The sequence below is a fragment of the Vipera ursinii genome (assembly GCF_947247035.1).
Source record: "Vipera ursinii genome assembly, chromosome: 1".
NCBI lineage: Eukaryota > Metazoa > Chordata > Lepidosauria > Squamata > Viperidae > Vipera > Vipera ursinii.
The window spans coordinates 227,734,749-227,762,441 of NC_139512.1; the positions used below are offsets into that span (position 1 = coordinate 227,734,749).

At 40.7% G+C, this 27,693-nt stretch overlaps 1 protein-coding gene across 5 annotated transcripts; it reads right to left on the reverse strand.

The window, feature by feature from the left end:
- Positions 1 to 1,482: 1,482 nt before the first annotated feature.
- On the reverse strand, positions 1,483 to 27,598 carry CILK1 (ciliogenesis associated kinase 1). 5 transcript variants are annotated; one of them, XM_083348066.1, is made up of 15 exons: positions 27,433 to 27,598; positions 23,366 to 23,638; positions 22,455 to 22,509; positions 21,610 to 21,705; positions 21,297 to 21,418; positions 19,900 to 19,979; positions 19,092 to 19,224; positions 16,922 to 17,093; positions 14,825 to 14,992; positions 13,511 to 13,813; positions 12,886 to 13,073; positions 11,693 to 11,835; positions 8,806 to 8,934; positions 7,958 to 8,086; positions 1,483 to 4,753 (listed from the first exon to the last, which is right to left on the reverse strand). In XM_083348066.1, the coding sequence occupies exons 5-15, from the start codon at positions 21,329 to 21,331 to the stop codon at positions 4,599 to 4,601; spliced, it is 1,635 nt and encodes a 544-aa protein (XP_083204192.1). In that variant the 5' UTR covers positions 21,332 to 21,418; positions 21,610 to 21,705; positions 22,455 to 22,509; positions 23,366 to 23,638; positions 27,433 to 27,598; the 3' UTR covers positions 1,483 to 4,598. The 5 variants fall into 5 exon arrangements, with proteins under 5 accessions (XP_083204192.1, XP_083204189.1, XP_083204188.1 ...); XM_083348063.1 differs by lacking the exon at positions 21,610 to 21,705; XM_083348062.1 differs by lacking the exons at positions 21,610 to 21,705; positions 27,433 to 27,598 and adding an exon at positions 26,056 to 26,674.
- Between the last annotated feature and the right edge of the window lie 95 nt (positions 27,599 to 27,693).

Genomic DNA, 27,693 nt, shown 5'->3' on the forward strand with positions numbered 1-27,693 from the left:
CGTACACTACATTTTATACACTACACTATATCCAATGTAACTGAAAAAAAAGTCTCATTTAGAGGAAAATAGCTATAGTTTCTCTTGCCATATTCCTTCTCCAAACCCTTGTCATTTCTCCTTAGCAGCTTATTACACTTTAAATATACTTCTCCTCTACTGTTCTGCTCCTTTGCAGAACATTAGAATTTGACAGTTTTGTTCCTTGTTCGGCTAGTAGAGCATTTGATTTACTAATAAAATGGCAACTATTGCCTGCTCTGAGTGTCAAACTGCTGGCCCACAGGCCAGATGCATCATCCAGAAGCTGCGCCCACCCCATTGCCGGCAATGGCAAAACAGTCCTGATACGTCTCGCGACGTCACATGACATCGCGAGTTTGACATGTCTGCAGTACCTCTGCCGCCTCTACATTCTTAACATTTACTTCCTGCTTGCCATTCTATGATGCCACCAACATCACCCTGTATGGCAGGGGTCTTCAAACTTGGCCCTTTTATGACTTGTGGACCTCAACTCGCAGAATTCCTCAGCCAGTGTGCCTGTAATAGAAATTGTGAATGGGAGTCTTCCATGCAAGGCCTTGTTTCAGAATCTTCTTCACTTATTCTTTGCCTTTGCCTTTTGTGTTCAGAATTTTTAAGCTTTAATTTCATGATTTCTTGTACCGAGCATACTGGTATTATTTCATTTTGCATTGAATTATTGATTGAATTGTTTGGTGTTCTTGGGGTCCAGGTATCTTCAGCAATTATTCCAGCATTACAGACAATGGCCCAGCTTTTTCTGTTCAGCTTTTTGGATGATCAAGCTTCCATAGGTATGGTTACGGCTTGGAAAACTGTGGCCTTACTTTATGTATCTTTGTTGTCAGTGTGTTGTTTCTGAATTTTAATACTTTTTGAAGACCATAATTCTCTTTCTCTCAAGTAGCAGATGTGTCTATTGCATGGTTTACACGTACCACATCTATGGATTTTTGAACTTAGCAAAATGAAAGTAAAAAAAAAATGCCAACCCAATACAAATAGGTGGAGAAGTTGAAGTAGTAATAGACTTTCATTTTGCTAAGTTCAAAAATCCAAGCTGTTAAAATTATGGCTTTTTTTAAAAAAAATAATTTTTGCCTACAATAATAACTTTCTTAAGTCTACCGGATTCCAACCTTTTGCAGGTTTTAATTTTAATTCCAATTTCCATCTCTTCCAATTCAGCATCTCTCACGATCATAAAAACTCACACCTGGCTCTTAGCTACGGTAGTTAATTTTGTGAGCTATCTCACTTGTTAAAATTCACTTGTTTTGACTATAAATATTTACATTATTTATTTCCTAAGAGAAAATAAATCACCTTGGAAAATATGTGATATATGTTTTCAATTATACAGCAAGCAGACTTCAAAGGGTATTTCTTTTCAAAGAATATTTAGGTTAAATAGTAGCCATATTTGTTAATGCAGAAACTGAAATAGTAATCAAACAATGTTTAAATAATTTTATTTTGGGAAGGATTTTCAGAGCTAGAAAAGGAAACAAACACAACCACACAAAAGAGGAAAAAAATGGAGAATGTTCATTTCTCAGATATTATCTGCTTACTCAAATTAATTTTTAATACTTTCTATATCTACTGTTCTCAACCACAGGACACAATACTTTTATTTTTAAAAAACCTAAAGCTTTCTACGGCAGCAGTGATCTGCAAGCCATGGTAGATTTGTGGTGGCAATACAGTAACCTTATTCAACACTGATAAATTTGTACTGACCGAAGTAATAACAGAATTATTCATAACAAATGCTATGAATAAGTATTGCTCAATAGGATGACAGAAACTTTGTTTATTCATATGTAACTTCCCAGGAATGTATTACGAGTAATTATATTAAGGATGGTTTAAACAAATGAAAAATAGGCTTGTGTTACTTTAAAATAGGATAAGAGGGAGTATTTATCTTTCAAGTTCTGATCTGCTGCATGAGTATACGAAGGAGTTTGCAGTTTTTATGTTACATATCTAATTTTATCACTAATTAGGCATACAGACTTCTTAAATCATCTCACATTTTTGATAGAATTTTTAAAAATGGCTCAGATTTTTCTTTCCAGGTTACTTTCTTCCAGATAGAAAGAACTATTGAGGACTACTGTATAGTGGAATAGATTGCTTTTGTGCTTATTCCATGGTACAATTTTATTATCTCATTGTTTCCCAAAAGAACTAATGGCCAAATGTAACTGGTGTATGATTTCAGTTTAGAGAATAAGGTATTTTTAGACATTGCAGATTTTTTACTGCCAAGAACATGCATAAAGTCCAATATCAGTGAAGATGGCTAAAGGGGTCGGTTCTCTCTCCCCTCCTGTTCAACATCTATATGAAGCCACTGGGCGAGATCATTCGTGGTTTCGGGGTGGGGTATCATCAGTATGCTGATGATACCCAACTTTTTTTCTCCACCCCGAACCAACCTAGTGATGCCCTCGCCGTGATGTCCCGTTGCCTGGAGGCGGTCCAGGTCTGGATGAGGAGAAACAGGCTTCATCTCAATCCTGCCAAGACTGAGTGGCTATGCATACCGGCATCTCGGGTTAACCAGACTATTCCATCTTTAACGATGGGGGTGTGTGAGGTGTTGCCCCCGTTGATAGGGCTCGTAACTTGGGCGTCCTCCTGGATTCACAGCTCAATTTTGAAGATCACATAGGATCCGTGACCAGAGGGGCTTTTGCCCAGGTTTGCCTGGTGCGCTAGTTGCGACCCTATCTGGACCGAGATGCCCTACGCACAGTCACTCATGCGCTCGTGACCTCCCGGTTGGACTACTGCAACGCTCTCTATATGGGGCTGCCCTCGACGACCACTCGGAGGCTTCAGCTGGTGCAGAATGCTGCTGCGCGAGTTGTGATGGGGGTTTCCCGATACTCCCATGTAACACCTCTACTCCGCGAGCTACATTGGCTTCCGGGTGAGATTCAAGGTGCTGGTGATGACCTATAAAACCCTAAATGGCTTGGGTCCGGGATATTTGAGGGAACACCTGCTGCCGGCATCAAGTTCCCTTCGTCCTGTGCGCTCCCACTTGGAGGGCCTTCTCAGGGTGCCACCGGTAAAAGACTGCCGGCGGATAACACCCAGGGGGAGGGCCTTCTCATGGGTGTGCCTGCCCTTTGGAACCAGCTGCCCGTGGAGCTTAGGACTGTAAATAATATGCAACACACTGAGGGGTCTAGAAAACAGCACTACGGAAGAAATATGGATGCTACTTCCAAAATTAACTGGAATGCTCACCTGGGGTTATTATTTCTCCCTGAGAAGATGCAGCATCCAGCCTTCTCTGTGAATTGACATGCATAGAATTTAATTCTTCCATATATATTTTTTGCAGCAAGGTTAACCTACTCCTGAAAGCAAGCCTTTAATTACATGAAAAGGAATGTTTCAAAGAAGTTTATACTGAAGCAACAAAATTGTATTTTGGCAAAAGAAAAGCTAAGGAATTAAAAATAAAATGTAGGCTATGAATATATAAAAATCTTCCACTCTGATGCTGCTGCTGGTGCTTATTTTAATACTTTACACTTCATTATATTACTCTATAAACCCAGCTTTGTCATATTTAATATTGATTTAAATAGTTCCCAAGACTGACTCCCCTACAAAACATATTGCTCACAACTGAAGCAAGATCCCCTATAATAAATTTAGTTTTCACTGTGAAACGAGGCTAGTGTTAAGTATGAAATGGCATGGGGTCAGAATGTGGCCATTCTAGTACACAATTATGCTTATATTTCACTGCCATTATCAATGAGCAGAACCATGTTCTAATACTTATTGTGAATTATGCCAACCAGTAACTTTAGAATTTCATAGAGGTATGATACTCTAATCAAATATTGTTCAAAATGTAATGAAAGAAAATGCTTCTTTCCCTGCCAAAAGTATATTTTACCACCTATATTCTAAAATTATACAACTGTGGTCAAGATTGTGCTGATTTTATACACTGGCTCTAAGAATTCCCAGTCATGTTAAAACAAAATGCCCAGCTCATATTTTACTACAGAACAGTGAAGCTTAGTACAATCATTGTGGCTGTTCAGTTATGGAGTTGTAGAAGAATGTAGATACTCCGTGGGTTATTTGCCCAGCATACCATATTCAGAAACTTAACTTATAGAATATTTGGTAAAGGTCATTACAGTATGAACTGTATCTTAATTGTATTAAATACTGCCTTATTGCTACATTAATTCATTTATATAAAATGTGGTCAAAAAAGAAAAGAAAAAAAACCCCTTTTCCTTCTAAAAATTTGAATTTCAAAAGTTATCGTTTAGAAAAGCCCCCCACAACAACAACAAGAATTCCACAATTCTAGGCTGATATACAAATGTGCATTGGTCCTATGAAAATAAATGCCTCAATCATAAAATAAGAACAATACAAAAGTTACACGTTTGCATTCAAATACATACAACTAAAAAGTAAACTCTCTTAAAAGGTCCTGAAATGTCTCGGTCGTAGAAAATACAGACAGGAAGAACGTTACAGGAGACAGTGTCATGGAAGGCATGCTCCAATCCCATAATTCAGCGGTGAGCAGCATATTTTGAAGACCAGTCAATCCTTCCATGCACTGGTTGAACAGGAGGTGGGGCTGGCAGCAACCCTGGTGTGCTTTTCATAGACATGTTAAACGATGGCCTCCCAATATGAGGTCTGATAGTCTTCAAAGAATTGTATTCTACAAATGAAGAAGAAAGATATGAAAAAGAGAGAGCAAGTCAAGGTGACAATCAGATGTGGAACTTGGATTAGAGCATCCTATTTCAAATCAAAGCACTTGATTCAGAATTCTGCAAATGGAAGAAGACACAGTTGGGTCTTGGTTCATCCAAAATCTACTCAGATTTTGACACTGTTCTTCCCAAATAAAATGTAATTGGGAAGGGTGATATTCCATATCAGAATAGGAAATGGTAAGAAAGAGCTCCTCTCCTAAGAACAATTTAATTGAAAGGGAAGCAAAATGCTGGGTGTCTTTTTAATTATAAAAAACTGCAAGAATTTGGTATTGATTCTATCTTATCTGCATGTATGTTGCATCCTGTGATTGGTGATGTTGATAGCTCTGTAGGTGCATGCCCTATGAAGTAGTCCATACAAGAAGCACATCCAGAAGTATCAACACTAATGTAAGGTTACATTAAACAGAACCTTACAATCTCTTCTCCTTTTAGTCTCTGGAAAGGGTCCCTCCTGAAATGCTTCCCATGTTTTTTTTCTCACTTGCAGACTGAGCTGCTGGTTATCAGACTGGGCTGTGAGTATTTCTCCTGTCGCCTAAAGTCATTCCTACATACCATCACAACAGGGCACAACCAACATGCCCATAAGACAGACTCTTATCAGCTAAATAAATAATCACCATCAATCACTTGCAAAATAGTATCTATGCATAGACCCATACATCTAGGACAAAGCAGGCATAACCCCTTCCAATGAATGAAACTCGCTTCCCTAAAATGCAGCAGTTGGGCAATGAAACATCTACCACCCAAAAGCCAAGCTCAGAGAAATTCAACAATGCAATAGCTGTATTAGATTTCCACATAGCTTAATCCATATATTTTTCTTGAAACTAAATTAAAATCTCTCCACTGAATCTTTTAGCTTATTCTGTGCAGCTCTCAGAGACGAGTTTTAAAAAAATAAAACACATTCCCTAAAAAATAAAACACATACCTCAGCTTGAACAACGCCCCACCACCCCACCAAAATGACAGTCTTGGTTAACGTACAATAACTTATCAATAAAGGAGAATAATTGTAGCCCAGGGTTGAAATGAGAGGTCCTTGGTGCTCTCTGAGCTTGGTTGTTTTCTTGCAGATATTTCATTATCCAAATTAGGTAACAGGATCAGTGCTAGTTTGGATAATGAAACATCTACAAAAGGCAAACCAAGTTCAGTGAGCGCCAAGGAAGGACCTTTCTTACGATCTTATTCTATTACTGGCATCCATAGTCATAAGGTGAAGGTAAAGGTTCCCCCGCACATGCGTGCTAGTCGTTCCCAACTCTAGGGGCCGGTGCTCATCTCCGTTTCAAAGCCGAAGAGCCAGCGCTTGTCCAAGGACGTCTCCGTGATCATGTGACTGGCATGACTAGACTCCAAAGGTGCACGGAACGCTGTTACCTTCCCACCGTAGTGGTCCCTATTTTTCTACTTGCATTTTTACATGCTTTCGAATGGTATAGAAGCCTCTTTTGTTAGCTTCTGAAGACTTATTTGGGCATTGCCTAAGCAGTGTTCACTACTGTAAGAACTAGAAATATTCTAAAAAGGAAGAAAAACCAAGATGAATTCCCAAGTTCCAAGTACAGAAAAGGCACAGGTCATACTCAAAGAGTACTGAAGAAGAGAACATTTTCTGATTAATGTTTTCTTGATTCTTGGTTTTCTTGTTCTGTTACTTGCTTGTTTGTTGAATGTTAATCCCAGCTTATCTAAGTTTTCATACATAACACTCAAAAGAGACAATAAAAAAACCCTAAAAAGGAAACAATAAGACCAGAACGTATCTTCTCCAGCAGTCAACACCCAGATAAGCAGGGATTAACACCTGACCAAAAATCAAGCAAAAAAAAAAAAACAACCAACAGTACCCTAATCAAGGAACTACCCAGGAAAAAAACAACCCCTACCAACACTGGCAGGGAAAGCTACTGTATATAAACAGGGAGTAAGCCCCATATTCATTAACACTGATGATTACCTGGTTGGGGGAAGAAACACCTGCAAACAGACAAACAAGCTCAAAGACCACTTAGCATTCCACCATTCAATCCTGAGCTATAGATATTCTCTTTTATTGGAAGAGAATATTATGATATACAGTAGGTCAAGGCACAATAGAGCATACGATAGAAGCATCCATATTTCTTGTTGTTTTTTTTTGACTATCAAACACAGAAAGTCAAGTTTCCAAAAGAAAAGATCCTTTCCAAGCAGCTACTTATTAACAGGGCGTTAAGGGGGGCGTTCGCCCAGGTTCGCCTGGTGCGCCAGTTGCGGCCCTATCTAGACCGGGATGCCTTGCGCACGGTCACTCATGCGCTCGTGACCTCTCGTCTTGATTACTGCAACGCTCTCTACATGGGGCTACCCTTGAAGACCACTCGGAGGCTCCAGCTGGCACAGAATGCAGCCGCGAGAGTTGTGTCGGGGGTCTCCCGATACTCCCGTGTTACACCTTTGCTCCGCGAGCTGCATTGGTTGCCAGTTGTCTTCCGGGTGAGGTTCAAGGTGTTGGTAATGACCTACAAAGCCCTCCATGGCATGGGTCCAGAATACCTTGGGGAGCACCTGCAGCCGGCGTCAACTTCCCTCCGCCCAGTACGCTCCCACAGAGAGGGCCTCCTCAGGGTGCCGCCGGTCAAAGAATGCCGACTGGTGGCCCCCAGGGGGAGAGCGTTCTCTGTGGGTGCACCGGACTTATGGAACCATCTTCCGGTAGAGCTCCGGATGGCGCCCGACCTCCGCTCCTTCCGGCGCGACCTTAAAACCCATCTCTTTAAGGAAGCGGGCCTGGCCTGATGGGATGGGGTGGGTTTGTTATTATGACTTTAATTTTAAATTTGTACTATTTGTACTATGGGCATTGTTTAATCATGTTTTAATAATTTTAACTTTTGTATTTGTCTTTTACGTATTGCCCTGTTAACCGCCCTGAGTCTCTTGAGAGAAGGGCGGTATATAAATTAAATAAATAAATAAATAAATAAATAAACATGAGGTCTGCCTGGCTGGTTGCCCAATTAACATCCAGTTGAAGCCCGAGGAGCTGTGAACTGTGAGGATTTCCCAAACGAAATGCCACAATTTCTAAAGCAGCGGCTTTCCCATCATAGGGCATAACATCATTTCCAGAGAGAAAAAAAGCTTACGAGAAGATGAATCTGCAGGAGACGGATCGAGAATTGGTGCCAACTGCACTCTCTGGCCAGCTGAGCCAACTTCTTTTTTCAGAAAGGAAGGGACATAAGCACCCAGTAGGCCACTTGACCCTGTGCAATCTAAAATAATTTACAAAAAAGGGGGGGTCAATGCAGAAGGTCAGGTAACCATTCCTTAGGCACTGCACACCTCTTGTAATTAACACCAGTGAATGCCTAGTTGAAATATATTAGACATGACATTGAATTAGTACAACTTCAAATGCAAACATTATTTCAATCGGCATAAAAGCCCCAACTTTATATATTTTTGAGCTATATTTTAAAGGTATCTTCTTTATACCCTACGGGGGGAAAAACCACGCCATCAATCTCTAAAGGGATACTATCCCCACGACTTTTATTAAAAAGGATGCTTGTTGGAAGCCGTTCTCTTTGTAATAAACCCCAGCCCATATGAAAGGATGCCACGGAGGTAGCTTCTTTTTCTCTGACAAGTTCACATAAAGCAGCAACCTAAATGAAATATAATGCAATGGCAATGGGCAAAGACAGTACTATAGCCAGCAGATTTTCTGAGCTGACAGTGAAAGGCATACTGTTAACTTTAAAAAGGAGTGGTTTTTGTCATAATGATCTTAAAAGCCCAATTCATAGTAAATCCTATCCAGAATTATTCGAAAGAAAGTACCCACTGAACTCAGTCAAACTAAAAATGCATTTACGGTAATATCTAGGTTAAGGAATCTTTTAGGAGCACCCCATTCAGAAAACTGGTCATGGTGGGGATCAGAATGACTTGAGTAAATCTTTCAGAAGTTTTCAGTAACACTTCTTACTGGTGTTCAGCCTGGTGATCCCGCCTGCTGTTGCCGACGTCTTTCTAGGCAAACTAGAGCTTGGCCATGGATTTGGTAGGACAGAATCTTTCCTTGAACTAGAGACCAAATTATTTCTTGGGCTTATTCCTAAGGTCAAAACAAGACAGTTGATAAAATGCTGCAGATATATTGTATACTGATATATCTTTTTCTCTCTGTTTCTGTGCTATTATAGTTCCCAACTAACTTATTTGCAAATGTTATTGCCGATTGGCATGATTCTTCTTAAAGTAAGAAAATTATTAGAACAGGGCTTCTCAACCGGTGGTATGCGTGCCACCTGTGGTACATTAGCACGTGGCAGGTGGTATGCGGCCCTGCCCAGCCAAGTGTAGTGGGGGAGGGAACGAGCCAGCGCAGCGCAGGACTTATTGTGAGAGAGTCCTCTGGAGCTGCAGAGTGGCTGGGACGAGGCAAAGGCTCCAGGATTGGCACTTCTGGCTCAACCGGAAGAGAAAGGAGGAGTGGGATGAAGACAGGAGAGGCTATAAAAGGAGGCAGTTTGGGCAGGAGAGGCAAGAGAGAAAAAAAGAGGCAGCCTTGGGAGGAGATGGAGTCAGCTGGAGCTGTTCCGAAGGGAGAGGAGGAGGAGGAGGGTAGGGGGAGAGGAGATCAAGCAGGCCGGCCATGATCCGATCTGCAACTTCTGTGGCAGCCACCTGTGCTGGCAGCAACAAACAGGCAAGAAACGCAGTGGGGGAGGGGTCGCCCTCCAGGAGGAATGAAGAAAGGCACCAATGAAGAAAGGCAGCATCGGTTGGAGGTGAGGCACAGAGGGAGGGAGGGAGATGGAGAGCGGAAGGATTCTTATGTGCTTTTGTGACTTGGAAGTTCTGGGATTTGTGCAATGTGGGCTTTGTGTTCTTAAGGAGTGTTTGGCAATTTCTATTTGGCTGATGGCTGATGTCTCGTGTTAGCTTCTATTGCTCTGCTATTGTTAGCTGTACGTTTTGCTGCAAGGAATTTTGAAGTATTTTTCTCCTGAATGGATTTTGCCTATTAGCATTCCTTTACTTATAAATTGAACCATTTGGGGAATACTTACAGTTTTTTTCTTCTTTAAGTGCCGGCTGTCAGCTCCTTAACTTTCCTTAGTAGCCAATAGCTAATTCTTAAAGGGGAGTGCACTTTTTTAAGCTAGTTCCCTCAGCGCCTTGTCTTTTCTGTCTCTGGAGGCTTTTCCTTGTTTGATGAATATATGGAAGAGGGAAAATATGGTGGGGTTTTTTTCAAATTCTTCCTTCAGAAGGAGATGGGAATGAGAAAGAGGGAGGGAGACAGGGAGGTGGGGGGAGGGAAGTCCCGCCTTAGCACTTGGCCACCAGCAGCTCTGCCATTGACTTTGCTCATCAAAAGGTTGCAAAAGGGGATCACATGACCCTGGGACACTGTGACCATCATAAATATGAATCGGTTGCCAAGCATCCAAATATAAATCACATGACCCTGGGCATGCTGCAATGGTCATAAGTATGAAAAATGGTCATAAGTCATTGCAGCGTAATTGCAACTTCGAACAGGTTTATGTTTTTTTTGGGGGGGTGGGGTGTCAAGTTTTTGACACCTTGCTAGGTGGTACTTGAATATTGCCATATCCTAAAAGTGTTACAATCGGTGAAAAGGTTGAAAAGCCCTGACTTAGAAGATTCTTCCTTCTTAGAAGGAATCCAGACGTTTGGACAGTTAATCAGTTATGAGCCTTTAGAGAAAAGAAACAAGAGGTGCTGGAGTAATGAAGAAATGGCAAAAGTGGGCTGCTCAGAGACACCATTGTGTCATTTGAATTTAATGTAAACAACTGGATGGTGCAAATATACTATGAAAGCTGACCGCTAATTGATACAAAAGATCTTCCTGTTGCATCCTTTGTTTTCAACCAGATGACGACTTCCCAATGTTCTCCTCGGCTTCTTGGAGGAAAATTGCTCCAACACAAAAGCACAAGACTGTGTTCTGTCTAGTTTTGATAGATATATCATTTAGCTAGGGTTATCACCGTTGCTTTAATTGAAAGGCTGTCCGATGGCAGTTGCTGACCCTGTACAGTAGGGTGAGCAACCTTCCACCAGCTAATTACTGCATTTTTATTTATTTTATATTTTTGAAGGAGACAGCTAAGAGCCAGGAGGGAGGAAGAGTTCATTGTCCAATTAGAGGGGAGAGTTTTTCTGCTTGGTTTTGGTTGTGTTAAGGCAACAAAAGTTGACATCTCTTTAAAATGTTTTCTACCAAAAACCAATGGGAAATTCAGTTTCTGTTTGCCAGCAAAATTTGGTGGTATATTTTCTGGAGTGACAGAAAGGCTAATATTGCCTGCCTCTTTTGCAGGCTATATTTTAATAATTTAGAAAGGGGGAAAATAGTTTGTGATGTATTTTAAGTTTTAGACAAGACCAATTTATGTTGAACAATGAAACTCAACAAACAGTTTGAGCAATTTGCTCCTTTGAAGTCTGGCACAATTCACAGGATTTCTATGAAAGAAAACCAGCTACTACCAAAGCAACAGACTTTGCTCCTTGGAGGAAGGATGGCCTAAGTAATTATTGTTAGAGGTTTCAAACAGATCATAAACTGAATAGAATTTAATCTATGAAAATATTTTCTGCAAAGTGCCCAATAAACCTGTTTGACATTAGAACAAATTTATAACATTTTGAAAAGCCAGCCGTTTAGAACATCTGCTGCTATTTGGACACATGAATAAAGGGAACAAAAACAAGTATACAACAAGCAGTTTGAGGCTGTGAATTCATATGGTACTCCTCCCTCTCCCAATCTAAATGCCATTTCCTAAGAAGTATTACAGTCAAGATTATGGTTTGGGTTGGTTTGTTTTACTAACCAGGTAAATACCTAGAATGTTTCAAATAATGTTGCTTGGCTGCAGAAACATGGCATGTTGGCATGTCCTGTTGAAGATAGGAAGGTGCACTGTTTCCCGTCCCTATGCAGGCTGAAGGTTTCAGATCCAAAATACTTTCAAATCTGTAACCAAAAACAAATAACCCAGTTCAGACGCTCACAATACACCCCTCTGTATCAATTCACATGCTTTTTTTTTCCTGACCAAAAGAAGCTGCAACTGAATCCTCCCAAGGCTGCTGTTGTGGGGAAAACAGAAGAAAGATGGAGTATTGATATGTTTGCCACCTTGAATTACATATAAAATAAAAGGTGGGATAAAAATCTAAACAAATCCCCCAAACCATCAGGGTTCAGTGCAAATTCCAACACGCATTTTTTGATGTTCAAATACCAAAAGTAATTGCATACTAAGGTGGTTCATTCAGATCACAGAGAAAAAGATATATAACACTCAGATAACTTTTGCTCTGCTCCACCACCAGTAACACACACTCATTATGCAGGGTTACTTAAGACAGGAGTTCCCAGTGAAGGAAACAGAGCTCAAGTCTTAATAAATATACATGTAACTAAATTGTCCTTCCCTGAGAGTAAGCTCCATTAAGCTAATTTGGATGCACTTCCAAATAAACATGTGAATAAGTAGCTAGACAGCTACTGAACAGGCTGAATAACTATTGATGAGGCAGCTTTACCTTAAGATCAGAGATCTTTGTACGTTAAGTGAGCAAAATCACCACATGACACACAAATGCATATTTACACAGGATACTGAAAATGTGATTTTCTGCCATTCGTTGCTCTGCAGGAATACAAACTGGTTGCACACATGGTGCCAATACAATTTGAGTATTCATATTTCCTTGAAAAAGAGTATTACTAAGTTCAACTTTAATTAATCTTATGTTAAGCAAGAATGGAATATAGCCTATAAATCAGGGAGGAGTTATACTGTATGTGGCCCTCCCAGGGATGACTGAACTTCCCGTCAGCTCTAGCCAACATGGCGTATAGTCCTCCATTATCGGAAAAAACCTATGTTGCCCATCCTTGTTTTGAAAAATATATCATTAGGATAGGAATGGGTGGCTGGGGAATTCTGGGAGTTGAAGTCCAAACATCTTAAAGGTTGGGAAACATTATAATACACACAGGAAATCAAAAGCTTACCTACAAAGAGCATCATCACTCAGCCCTTGGTTTTTAAAATCAATTCTGCTGAGGGAAGACTTCCTATCACTCTCTTCCGAAGTATCCAACTCCTCAGAACTTTTTATTGTTCCAATAATGTGGCCCCATTTATGTTGGTTCTTTGGTTTGAGATCTCCGTTGGCGTCTTCTGTTGCAATGGAAGTTCTCTGTCAAAATAAAAATAGGACAGAGTTTAAACTGCTTTGTAAATGAAAGGAAGTTGGGGATCGCCCTCCGCGAGCATGTGATTGGCTTCCAGGTGTGATTTCTCATTCTCCTATAGCTGCTGCAATCTGACCACATGGTCAGTTTCCTCTCCTGGTCTACTTACTTCTCAAAAATGAAGATTTTGCAAGTATGGGAAAGCAACGATTCAGACAGAATGCAATATACACCCAGAACAAATGGGCATAATTTATTCCAATCACAGAAAGCTTCTCCAACAGGGAAAAAAAAGCTTAGATAGATAGATAGGTCTATTGCAAGATGAAAGTATCTCACTGATGTGCATTTGTGAAGAACAGAACATCATTTAAAATGGGCAACAGTAGTTAATATTGGAGCAGATACGTTTCAAAAATGCCAAGCGTTCAAAGCTTCTTACCTGTAGAGAAAGTTTAGTGTGAATGTCTGGCAAGACCACCTGGCTTGGCTTGACTTCCTTTAGGTGGTCCCTCGCTGAGGAGTCTGCTTTGGGTGGGTAGGTCAGGGACTGGGAGGAATGGCTCTGCGGACATGGTCTCAATGAGAGACCACTCTGTGCTTTAGGTGGGGGTGCTGCTGGTGGAACGGGCTTAAAGTGGCTTTGGCCTTTGTCGGGAAGGTCTCGCTGTTGCTTTCCCAGCTCCCGAATACACTGAGAAGGGCCCAGAGCTTGGCCAACCTGGAAGTAAGGATATCGAAGGGCCTGAAATCCAACGGGGAAAAACAAAATCATTATTCAGCGAAGAAGACCAAGCAATCGTACAAGGGTCGGAATATGGGGATATTTTCAGCCTCAAAAGCCAGAGCTGTGTTTTCCTGTAATTCTGAAAATGGGAAGGAAAAGCTCAGGCTATCCTAACACAGGCAGGATTCAGTTTCCAGAAGCTTTTCATTTATACGTGATTTTAAAAACGACACTTAGGTTCCTTTGGAACTTCTGACACACTTTTGAACTGAGTTGACAAAAAGAGTGTGTGACAAGGTGCTCGGGAACAGGCGTGACCGAACCGCTGAGCCTGCTTTAACTCGAATGGACATTCTCCTGTGATCCTGCAGCCACTTTGTAAGTCCTAGGGCAGGGGTAGGCAACCTTGGCTCTTTTATGACTCGTGGACTTCAACTCCCAGAATTCTGGGAGTTGAAGTCCACGAGTCATAAAAGAGCCAAGGTTGCCTACCCGTGGCCTAGGGAAAGGCTTTTTTCAAACAGGTACAGTTTTGCGCAGCTATTCTGGGGGAAAGAAAAAAAAAGTTCCAACTTTGGATCTAAAGGGCAACACATCTCTCGAGAACGCGTTTGCTGGGGGAAAATTAGGGGGAGGAGGGTGCTCTTCATGTTCCCCCACCCCCGCCCGTGGACAGATGGTTAGCCTCTGTAGGGAACCGAATGCTCAGTCAGGTAGCAAATCTCATCCTACGTTCCAAGAAAATGAGATGCTGTGTTAATGTAACAACTGCATGAAGAACTGAAGAAAACGTAGCAACAGCAGCAGCACATATACCATAGGGATTCGTGCCCACCCTGCCCGAGATGATAAGGACCCTGATTTGGGGGCCTGTAGGAAAAGGAAATCAATGGTGGTCAGAACCAGTAACAGGCAAAAATGTTCTGTATACTCTCCCCTATGATGGATCCTTCAGTTTCGAGGGAGACAATGTGCTATGCTATCAGCACATATTGTCTACGAAGAGCTGTTAATAAAAGAATATCAAACCTGACTGGCAGTTGGCCGCTTTTTGGGGTCCCATTGCAGCATGTCTCTCATGAGCTGTATGGCCTCACTGCTGGCATTAGGGATGAGGGTCTTTAGGTTATTTGGCACACACTGGGGCCACCGGAAATGCATGGTGCCTGCGAGCTGGTAGCCTTCAGGCCAATCATTCTGGAAAGGATTAAAGAGGCCTGATGTTAAGGAAGCTGTTGTAATATTATTGCAGCCTTGCATGAACGTTAGAGGTAATCCTCAACTTATGACGGCTGGACTTATTGGGACTGGAATTTTCATTGCTAAGTGATGTAGTTGTAAAACATGACTGCGTCACTTCCACGATGGCAATCCCTCCAATCCTGGTTGATGTTGTTAAATGTATCTCATGGCTGTTAAGCGAGGCAACTTCTTGCTGGCTTTCCACAACCAAAGTCAATTGGGAAGCCGGCAGGAAATTGCAATCCCCGGCTGGAAAGGAGTGAATAGGTGTGCAGAAGGCATGGGGAGAGGTGGGGAGAGTGTACAAGAGTTTGAGTGCACGAGAGGTGCAGCATGGTTCACGAGGGTGCAGTGTGGGTCAGGAAAGTGTGAGGCAGGGGACAAGAGGCACAGTGTGGATTAGGGAGGATGCACAAGAGGAATGGCATGGATTGGAGAGGGTAAGCAGCAGTGCAGCATGGGTCAGATGTGCAGGGGTGTGGTGCAGGTTGAGGAGGGTATGTGAAGGCAAACAATTGGCTGGCATGGCATGGGCATACAGGGGCTGGGAGATGCGTTTGCTGGTAGGGGAGACTTGGGGCCTTCCCTGCTGGCTTCCCCATTGTCTTTCTGGGGAAGCCAGCAGTGAAGGTTGCCAATGGTGATCACGTGATCATGGGTTAAAAAACAGCTACTAATTGCCCAGATAATGATCATATGACAGTCGGAGTGCTGGGATAGTTGGAACTCTAAGGACAGTTCATAAAAACCTGGCTTAAACTGAAAGTTTTAATATGCTCTTTCACTGTGACAACAGTTACAGCGAACTATATTGAGTTATCCTTTTAACTCAACACAATCATTTTGACAATTTCTATTTAAATAATCTGTTATTTACATATGCCACCTTGAAAAATATCATTACTAATTTTGGAAATAACTCTCAACAGTGTCTGCAGAACTGTGAGAAATTAAAATGGCCATCTGCAATTATGGTCTGTAACTAGTGGATTCTGCCAGGGCTTTGGAAGTTAGCAGCCCTGCCAGGCTATCTGATGCTGATGCCAACCCTACAGAATGGGATCTAATGTAGTTGGAGGAGAAGAACAAAGGCACAACACAATTCATTCTAAGAATGGGCCAATTATTGCAGTGTGATCAACTGGATCTATACCAAAACCAAAAGATACTTTACCTAGGCTTGACTGAACACTTACTAAGGGAAAGACAGATGAGCAACCTGCAAGCATCCAAATGTTCTTGCCCTAGAGCTTTCACCTTCCCCAACTCTGGGACACATTATCTTTGAGGATGTTTATGCTGATGAAAAACGGAGCTGATCTGATTGATTATTCCAATGGACAAAATGGAATCATATCAAATTATGCATACACAATATTGTACAAGTCTATGTATACTGCATGCATATATGACCTCATCCCTCTGTCATTTGAAATCCATTCTTGCATGCTTGAGTTTTCAAAGTGGGCACTATGTCAGATGAAGCAAACCTTACCTTTGCAGTGATTCAAATACACATACATGAAGAAACATATACACAGTGGTGAAAGACTACTTAACCTTAAAAACAAACATTAGAATACTAATAAAGATAAATATGAGCAATCTCGGCATAGCTTCTTTCCAAGTGCTAAGTCCCGCTGATCTCACTTAGTTTCAAGTAAATATGCACAAGATCAAGAGATATGCAGTCTTGTGTTCCTCATACAGTGTGTCATTGTTTACCGGTTGATAATATAAACCTGGAATGATTTTAATTGTCTATCTGATATCAACACAGCATAATAGGACATGTAATGTACTAAGAGAAAGACAAAGCCCACAGAAGCTATTCATGTTTGCAATATTCCACGTGCAACAAAGGCCCGGCTCTCATTTAGCTACCTTTTTCGGTGTTCCCAACACTTGGCAAATTTTGAAAATAGTATCAATTTCACTGGTCCCGGGAAACAGTGGCCTGAGTGTATAAACTTCTGCCATGATGCAACCAACAGCCCAGATATCAATGGGAGAACTGTAGTTAGTGGACCTCAACAGCACTTCAGGAGCTCTGTACCTGAAAGCCAAAAATAAGTAAGAGTGTTTTCTTTTTAAAGTAACTATAGTAATTAAAGCCTTTGAACTGTGGTGCTGGAGAAGACTCCTGCAAGTCCCTTGGACTGCAAGGCGATCAAACCAGTCAGTCCTAGAGGAGATCAACCCTGACTGCTCTTTAGAAGGCCAGATCCTGAAGCTAAAACTCAAATACTTTGGCCACCTAATGAGAAGGAAGGACTCCTGGAGAAGAGCCTCATGCTGAGAAAGATTGAGGGCAATAGACTTTGCAGCTAACAACAACAACAATTAAAGCAGCTGCTAATACAGGACACAGACATTGTGAGTGTTCAGTTCTCACTACCCACTCCTTACTCAGGGTAAGCTTAGTGTTCTATCAAGGCTCATGGGTTTTCTTATCTCATTTGATGGCCTTTTGTGTATAGTGTGCCATTCACTGGATTCACCCACAGTTCTTATCTATCAAATTGTTAAACAGGATTTCTGGAAAGACTATATATGATTCATGCATAATGCTAAGTCCAAACTGGTCAGATTGGATGATGGTTGTACAATGTACCCAATGAACTAGTTGGACTCACAGTTTTATGATTCAGTCTGTGATGTAAAACTAAACAATAGTGGTTTATTCAATAAACCAGTTAAGCAGAACATAGCTTAAGACAATGAATGACCACAGCCTCTGAGATTGTATAACACAAAGTACTCATGAACCATTATGCATCTGTCCTTGTTTAATCATCTCTTAATTCCATGTAGTCGTGGGGAAAATCTATGGGTCTCTAGGAGTCAAAAACAACTTGCTGACACATAATCAGTCGATTAATTAATTCCATGTAATCTGACTGAAATAAAACCAGTGGAGCCTATAGGTAGCCTTCAATGTACAACCAGTTGATTATTGGCTGTTCAAAATTATGACAGACTTATCTGAGGGCTGCTTATGACCCAGATTTGAAGTTTTAATTGTCACCCTCCCCTGGTCACATGGCTGCCTTTACTACTATTTGTAGTATCCTGTGATCACATGACTGCACTTTACTAGTTTTGCCCAAAATTGGCATTTACTTTGTTTTTTAGCAAAATCATGCTCACTGGTTTGCTTAACAACCATAGCATTTACTTAACCACAGCAAAACAAGTCACCACTTACAATTGTGATGTACAGGCACCATGATAGTTGAGGACTATCTGTGCAAATGTGGAGTTGGCATAAAATGCCTTGGATTCACTGTTAAGTTAATAGGTGCCTTCCCTCCCTACTGAAAATGCTAAAGCCCCCGTGCTAACAAGCCAAGAAAAGCTTTTTGGTGAAAAAAATCTTCAGAATTTTCTCCATACAGAGAAACGCCATTCCCATTTACAATTGCAAAATACTGTGCACTTCTGCAGAACTCAGGAAGTTCTGGCCAAACAAGCAATTCCATGAACAGAGAAGCTTCATTCTTCGTGTCTGCTAGAGTGACTGGACTACTCTTTGTTCATTTCAAGATGTGCTGTGAAGATCCCTGCCCATAAAATTCCATTAGGCCCTTTACGCAGATAGTGCCGAATTTTATCCCAGATAAAACCTTTTCAAATTTACTATTATTAAGCCAAGAACATATGGGCAGAGCTCTCAAGAACAGCTTAACATCATAGGATTAGAGGCAACGAGCTGATTTTGAATTAGTGAAGTCATGACATGGGCAAGTTTCTATTGGGTCTACCTTTTCTCTTCATGGCAAACCAATTCAGCTGGGACACCTGATCCTCCATGTTTTTGAGGGACTAGAGCAGGGTTTCTTAATCTTGGCAACTTTAAGACCCATGGACCTCAACTCCCAGAATTCCCAAGACAGGACAGAACTGGCCTTTTTTTAATCAGCCCTGTTGTGTATGTTCATAGCTGGATTCTACTTGATTACTTATTTACCTATCAGAAACAAGAAAGAAAATTCAAATAAAAGTGTCAATAATTATCATATTTATCCAATAAGACTCTAACTTAAGTATTTACCACCGTGTCGAAACGTAATCTGTGTAGGGAGGTCTGGATCGAATTTCACGTGCAAGCCCAAAATCAGCTATTTTCACAAGTTCTGGTCCCATGCAAAGGAGATTCTCTGGTTTTAAGTCCCTATGAAAAAAACCTGTGTGAAAAGACAAACCCTGGTTAGGTTTTTCTCTCATCCTTCTTCTTAGCTTTCACCTTATAGACCTCTTTTAAGAATTACAAGAAGTAATTGTTCAGAAAACATCAAACTGTAATTTTGCTTATATAATACTTGAGCCCTGCTCTTCCCTTCATTTTAGGCAGAGGAGGGTTTAAATTTGGTTACGCTTTATGCTTGGAGGTATAGATCAGAACAAATACCTTATATTTGTTTAGTAAGCATGAAAATTAGTATTTCTGAATAGAAAGCAAAAATAATTACACTGACTATATGTAGACTGAAAGATTCCAGGATTTTATAGATAAAGTATTTAAAATTACGAATGATACTAACACGATGTTACTACTGTATTACAGCCAGAGGCAATTATAGCAACACAACTTGCTATAACAGATGTAAATAACACATTTTATACATATAGCTCTATGTAAGCTGACCTGAAGTCAATTCTGTTGATTTCTATGGGATTCAGAACTTTCATCAAGAAATAACTATTTATTCAACAACAGGTCTTTTCAGAAAACCTTAGTGGTAAGCATTGTTTAGTTCCCTGAACTCAAACAAGGAGTATCTGCTCACATATTTCTGAGATATTCCTTCTCTCTTATGCAAACGCAGAGAGACTCGTCCAAGTTGTCATTTAAATCTTACCGTGTTTATGTATGAATGCAAGGCCTTGAAGAATCTGATACATAATATTCCTGGCAGTGGATTCTGGAAACAGTTTGTTCCTGTAAAGCAAAAACAGAACTCAAAAGGTTTGTGTTCACATTTGAGGCTTCTTATCTGCACTTGTTTTCAAAGTGCAGATTTAGTGGAAGGCTATAAATACAGTAGATCAGAACACAAGCAAATTAGCTCAGATATTCTGAAATGGTTTGGCTCTGGAGCAAGTCCTCTTCTGTTTATTTATTTAGGACACTCACATTAGCTTTACTGTTATTGATGCCGCATAAGCAGTTGAGAAAAAGATTCTCACAGTCACTTTCTCCACTTCAGAACAAGGATGGAAATGTCACGGTATTCAGAGTGCCAGCCTACTTGCTCCGCATTGGCATTAGCTCTTGATATCCTTAGGCACGTGATGATGTTAAAGCAGAATCCAGTTGCTGTATGCACAATAAATAAATAAATATCCCTACCCTAGACTCCCAAGAAGATGGAAAACTGAACTGGCAGTTCAACTCAATTGTTGTTCTTATTTCTCAGGAATGCTAACTTAAAGTAAACCCCGAGAATCTCATGGTGCCTAGGCTATGTGAGGTATCAGATCTATTATTGTTGGTCACACAATTAGCCAGATGTTTAGATAGGATTTGACATTTTTGTCCACCTATAAGTCCTTCCCAAGGAGCAGGGATGGGCAGAAATTGTTTAAATTATTAAAGGTAACATTATAAGATGTCAGCTGTTGCAAGTAAAGCTGCCTTTCGCAATTGGCTGATGGTGATTTTGTCCATGCCAATGGTATTCAAGTGATGCACCCAAGGTGCCTATTACTATTGGTACTACCTGTTTTCTTTTGCCACAGTCATTCTACTTCTATCTGCAGGTCTTTGTATTTTGTGATTTTCTCCAGTTCTTTCTCTTCTCTTCTGCTATCTCCAGGTAATGCAGTGTCTACTATCCAAACTCTTTTGTCTTTCTTATCAAAAATTGCTAAGTCTGGGATGTTGTGTGACAGATGCTCTCAGAGCATTTTAGCCTCTTTATTTTCTATTATTTTGTCTATTTTGTAGTCCAACCAATTCTTATTTGCAGGCAAATGATATTTTTGCAGATATCCAATGCACCACTTCAATTCTTATTACTTTATGCCAGCTTTTATATATACTGTATATTTACAGTATATACCGTATATATATGATATGATTTCCATTTTTATTGTTTCACAAATATTTAACTTTTAGGATTTTAATGTTTCAATGCTGTAAACCATGCAGAGTTGTTTCAATATGGGTAGCAAATAAATTTAATAAATAAATAAGCATCTCTCCCTCTTTCGTAGGTTAGGCCCCTGAACTGTGTCTGTGAGAAAAACAACATACCTTTCTTTCATTAACTGATAAAGGTTTTCTTTCATATACTCAAACACAAAGTACAGATTATCATTTTCTCTGATAACTTCTTTTAGTTTCACTACATTGGCATGGTTGAGTTTTTTCAAGGACTGGAAAAAAACAGAAAACAATTACAGGCTTCAAGATAAGTAACAATGCATCTTTGTTCCAGAAATGTAATTTAAGATGATGCTAAATTTAAATATGGCCCCATTCAACAAACAGACTTGGATCTCTAGAACTGGATGTGCACAGTGCCCATCTTTCAAGCTGTGTGCTGATGGCAACTGGCACAACTTACTTTTCAGCATCAAGGAAGCCAAATTCTCTGCCGAGATCTTTATGCAGCCAAAAGCAACATCTAACCATAAGCGTTTGATTAAAACTCCTTCCAGCTCTGAAAAAATGCAGTATGAACATTGCAGTCTCAGGTTTTTATTTTCCACATCTTCCCATTATGCTTACAATAGATTCACCAATTATTGTTAATTTTTCACAATCATTTTGTCATTTAGATGCTTGGGCAATGGATATGTCGGTCAGCTTCACAAGTCTTAGAAGGCCTGTCAGTAGATCTCCCTTTTCATAGCTAGAGAGGAACCAAGCATCTTACCAACCTACCTCAGCTTGTTCATAAAACAGCTCTGATCTGAAGACCAAAATGACTTCAAAGCAACACTAGCAAGTGTTATCTGAAGCCCAACACAAATATATGTTTATAAACATGGATATGGTCACACTAGAGCTGAAAACTCATATACTGTAGCTGTTTTGCAATAATCCTATGGACAGAATTTCAAATTCCTACGAATTCATAGTGCATGATGGGAAATCCAGAGCTGCATGCATCTGTTGTGCTTTTTTTGGCCCTAATTTCCTGTTGCCTTTCCTATCTACTACTGATTGCCAAATCAAAGGTCTGTTTATAACAGTCACCACCTATAATTTAAATGTAGTACTAAATTTTTACATTTGAAGTAGTCTAAAGAAAGTCTGTTTAGCTTTCTTGTATCATTTATAAACACAAACAACACAGGCTTTACTTTCAGGGGAAAAAAGGTCTTAGAAAAACAAAGTGTAGGTTACAACATTACAACGCAGCTGATTCCTTCGGCGAATTTAGAATCGGAAGGAAGAGATAAGTACCTTAACCTCACGAAGATTCATGCATTCCTCCCAGGAATAAAATTTCCTCTTCATCCTGCAAAAGGAACAAGAAATCTACTATCGGGCACAATGTGCGTTCCAGTTCTATTGTGACATAAGACTGGAGAAATAAATACAAAGCCGCAACAACCAAAGACTACAAACTGATTCTGTATCTCCATTTTGGGGATTTGCTTCTCAAACACTAGTTTTCATTTTCTAAAGTAAATACAATTTTTCAAACAAGATTTTCATGTGGTATGAAAATCTAATTATCCAAGAAAAGAAACAATCGATAATTTTGCATTCCTAACTGGTTGAGAATCAGTCTCAAGATTAGTACAATTCAAAATCTGAGTTTTTATTTAGTGCAGGGGTGTCAAACTCAATTTCATTGAGGGCCGCATCAGCATTGCGGTTGCCCTCAGGGGGCCGGGTGGGTGTGGCCAGGGTGGGTGTGGCCTACTGGGTGGGCGTGGCTAGAGTGCATATGGCCTACTGGGTGGGCGTGGCCAGCTCTACATTGTTCGCATCAAGGGTGCCTATGGGGGCCTGGGCGGGAGTGGGACAGATCTGAGGGTCTCTGGCAGGAGGAGGGTCTCTGGGCCATGGCCAAGGCAGTGGGGGCCGTTCCCTCACTGTTTCCAGGATGGCTTCGCGGGCCGCATGAAACCACTTCGCGGGCCGGATCTGCCCCCCGGGCCTTGTGTTTGACATGTCTGATTTAGTGGTTTCAAAATAAATGAGGTGCTGATTTCTCAATTAAGGGAATAATTTTGCCTTGACCAGTGGAAACGATATCCTTTGTGTTAGAACAAGTTTGAACCATACTCTCCAAAAATATGAACTTTCATCATCTGACGCTCAGATACGTAGGGTTAAAATGACAGCAATTCAGAAAGGCCCCTTACCTCTTAATGGCAATCAGCTCTCCTGATTCAATACTTCTTCCTAGGAGGACAGAGCCGTATGTTCCATCTCCCAGCTGTTTGATAGTTGTGTATCGATTCATGGTAGGGATCCTCCAGAAGGCAATCTCATTTCAGTCCTTGGCATGCTCTTTGTTGTGGATGAACCATTTCCCCTCAGAGTGAAGCCAGTTTTTCTAATGGCAGCACAACCCCAAAGTATCCAGGATTCGGTGAACATTGCCAAGTTCATATTTTCAGGGATTGTCTTTTGGTCTGTGAAAATACAGAGAAATACGTCTACATTTTGTATGCCTTACAGCATGAAGGCTCATACGGTATTTTTCCGGACGGTTACCATCTGAATTCTTTTGAGTCTGCTAAATAGAAGAATTAAGCTACAGCTGATCCTCTGATAAGAATGTATGGTAAAAGGCTCACACAGCCAAGTCTGATATTCAGATCTTCCTAGCAGCAGATATGTTTTTCTAGCTCTTCTTTAGACTAGCGGTTTTCTACCTCTCCCACTCTTCTGTCCACCAACTATTTCTTTATTTAAGAGATTTATACGGCTGCCTGTCTTATATACAATAAACTTGTGCGGCTCACAGAAAAAGCAATACAACAGGAAAAAAAGCTATAAATGTAACGTGAAAACTATATCTCATGGCATCCCAAACGCAACACTCTCATACACTTGTTGAGCTCCAACCTCGTCGTAGGCCACTGCCTTGAGGAAGAGGCAGCACTTCACAGCCTACTGAAAAATGGAGGCCTAATCAGGAAGGGGGCAGGGGCAGCTATAGAGAAGGTGTACCTCCTCGGTCCCTCTAGGAGGTGACAACAGTTAAGAGAAGGGGCTTGGCGCGCACCCGCCCTATCCGACGTGGTGGGATGGACAGACCTCAGGGAGAAGGAATCCACAAATAATTCTGTCCTGTGCCATTCGAGGCTTCAAAGCTGATAACCAATGCCTTGACTTGCATCCAGAAAGAAATTAGAATCCAGGGCAGCTTGCACTGCAGCAGTGTGATACAGATAGACATAGATTTACAACCATTCATTTAGTGACCATTCAAAGTTACAGCAGCACTGCGCTGAAAAAAGTGACTTATGACCCTTTTTCACTTACGATAGTTGCAGCATCCCCAGGGTCACCTGATCAAAATTCGGCAACTGGCCTGTATTTATGATGGTTGCAATGTCCCGGGGTCATTTGCAACCTTCTGACAAGCAAAGTCAATGGTGAAGCCAGATTCACTTAACAATCATATTATCAACTTAACAACTGTGGCAAGAAAGTTCGTCAAATGGAGGCAAAATGCACTTAAGAATTCCTTGCTTAGGAATGGGAATTTTGAGCTCAGTTGTGGTGGTAAGTCAAGAACTACCTGCATAGGCAAATAAACTGTACAGACATAAAGGCAAAAAGGCCATTTTTCCAAGGAGAAATGTACATATTTACACGCATTCCGGTATTTGTCAATTGCGGCAGGTTTTTATTATACAAAACTGCAAAAATATTTTGCATTATGATCTTGGCGACTATAGCTACCAGATTCGTACATAATTAATAAATCATAAAATTGTGTTAGTTCAAACAAGACTCTGATGTTTCACTAAACTGCCCAAATCAAAAGAAAATCAAATCACACAGCAATGAGGCTGGAAAGGCATTGCATCTAATTTCTTACACGTTCTTTTCTGATTTCCACTTACGAAAGTGGTGGAATCCAGTGAAAAGGGATATATTTACATATATCCAAATCTTCTCCTGTTGGAAATCAGCAAAGAATCTGGGGTCTCTTAGAAATTTGGCAAATGCAAACCCTCTAAGTCAATCTTCTTTTTTTACCCTTCTGATGACATCAGCCTTTCCTGACACTGGAAGTAACCAACCTCAGTGGCTGGTAGTGGCTGGAGTTCTTTCTCAATCCCTGGAAGAAGAAATGGATGACTTTCCAAATCTACCCTAGGATTATGAAGTCACAAATTTGGGCCACAACTCTGGGAGTTGTAGAAGTGTGACACAAGGAGAGTTTAATATTCAAAGTATAATTGTTTTTAAGTAACGTTTTTTAAAAGAATAAAAAATGTGGCGAATCAAATTGCTTAATAACCCATTATATCAATATTCTTGGAATACTGCATTTATCACTAAAAATATATATATATATATATTGAAAGTTCATCCAGTGATATATCTAATCTGATAACAAAAGAAGCATTTGTATTAACAGATCAGTAGCAAATTAATGTATTTAAATATTGCAGTTGTTTAAAAGCATTATCTTTAGAATCTTTCTGATAATAGGAATCTAATCCAAATTAGCCAAATTTCGTACATGAAAATCTTCCAATTTAGCAAATAAATCCCCAGTTTTAACTATTTATATATAACCCACAAAGTTTCCATTTCCAATTTATTAGTCAGGCCGAGAGACATAACTCAATCTGGATAATTTTGAGCATAAACAAAGGTTGGAGAATTAACTTGAGCTCCTGAAGCCCCAAATCCATCATATCTGGAGGATGATGTAAACAAGCTTACATCAGTGCTCCAGATGAAGCCTGTTATTCTACAGCACATGTAACCTTTCAGGAGGTTGCAACGACTACAATTAAGGAATTCATCCTCAAGAAAGAAAGAAAAAGTGAGCTTCTAGAACTAGAATCTCAAAGATTATACAAACCGTGCTAAGAGAAGCTGTGGATTCTTCCATCAGCGGGAAAACAAAGCTGAAAAGGATTCAGTGCATTCAGATGGGTAAAGACGATATTTCCGCCCAAGAGAAAAATGCATACACAAAAGGAAAATACAGCCACATTGGAGGACAACCAGCAGCTTTTCCTGGTGAAAGCAACTCAGCAGCTCCCCCATATGGTCTTTCGTTAAGTCTGCCTGGAGGCCGGTGTAATTGTTTTTTCCCCTTGAGAAGCAGTGAACCCAATTTAAGTTTGATCTAAAGTAAGGCCTGTGAAAATTCTCCACTTATTTTCAGGCAGGGGGTTTAATCTCCAGTATTTAAGTGGGTATACAAAGTAGTGTATATTTATCAGTGGATTATTGCAAGTATCATAATGCAGATGTTAGGTCAACCCAGTTTTTAAATGCCAATTTAACCCTCAGTACCCATTCTTTACCCATATGCATTTTACCATACAGGAATAAACTGTATTCTGTGCTATGAACATTGCTTCCACCAGCAATTTACAGAACTTTTATAGGTTTAGGAATATGGGATAAATCACTACCTCTAACAGAAGAAAGACACCAAACAAGAAGATTAGCATCAAAAATAACAATGGGATAACATTGCAGTCCAAGTATTAAATCTTAGCTTTAGTAAAGAATGGAAAAAATAAAACTTTGGTATGTACATCCTTATTTGGAACTACATTCCAGTATGTCTAGTAAATGCATTAGGTAAAGTAAAGGTAAAGTTTCCCCCGCACATGCGTGCTAGTCGTTTCCAACTCTAGGGGCCGGTGCTCATCTCCGTTTCAAAGCCGAAGAGCCAGAGTTTGTCCGAGGACGTCTCCGTGGTCATGTGGCCGGCATGACTAGACACCAAAGGCGCACGGAACGCTGTTACCTTCCCACTGTAGTGGTCCCTATTTTTCTACTTGCATTTTTACGTGCTTTCGAACTGCTAGGTTGGCAGAAGCTGGGACGAGTAACAGGCGCTCACTCTGTTATGCGGCACTTGGGATTCGACCCGCCAAACTGCCAACCTTCTGATCGACAAGCTCAGTGTCCTAACCCACTGAGCCACCACGTCCCTGTAAATGCATTACATATACATTAAGCTATTCCGCTTTTGTCTACAAAAATCGTGACAAATCATACGATTACCCAGAGGTGTCCAACTTTGACCACTTGAAGACATGTGGACTTCAATTTCCAGAACTCCCCCTGCTGGCTTGGGAATTCTGGGAATCCACAAGCCTTAAATCCCCCAAGATTGGACACCCCTGATGTGGAGGTTGTTAGTGCAACCTAAAAACTGGTGTTTGAGGGAGTCCTGGGGCAATACAGACAGTGCTTCCCCCATTTTCCTCTTTCTCACCTGGGAAATACCAGACGTTTGTAACTGGGGCTGCCCTTCCATATCCGCAACTGCAGGGAAAAAAACCATTCTCTAGTTCAGGGGTAGGCAACCTCGGCTCTTTGATGACTTGTGGACTTCAATACCCAGAATTCCAGAACCAGCAATGCTGATTCAGGAATTCTGGGAGTTGAAGTCCACAAGTCATCAAAGAGCCAAGATTGCCTACCCGTTTCTAACTTCGAGAGCCCTAACCCAGCCAATCCCAGCGCCGACGGATTT

Excerpts from the sequence above, each read along its gene's own strand:
- CILK1 (XM_083348063.1), bottom strand. The coding sequence starts at position 23,466 with ATGAATCGATACACAACTATCAAACAGCTGGGAGATGGAACATACGGC. Across the intron at positions 19,225-19,899 it reads TGCATTCATACATAAACACG|GTTTTTTTCATAGGGACTTA; the intron begins GTAAGATTTAAA and ends CTTTTCACACAG. Across the intron at positions 8,935-11,692 it reads ACATTCTAGGTATTTACCTG|GAATAAGCCCAAGAAATAAT; the intron begins GTTAGTAAAACA and ends TTTTGACCTTAG.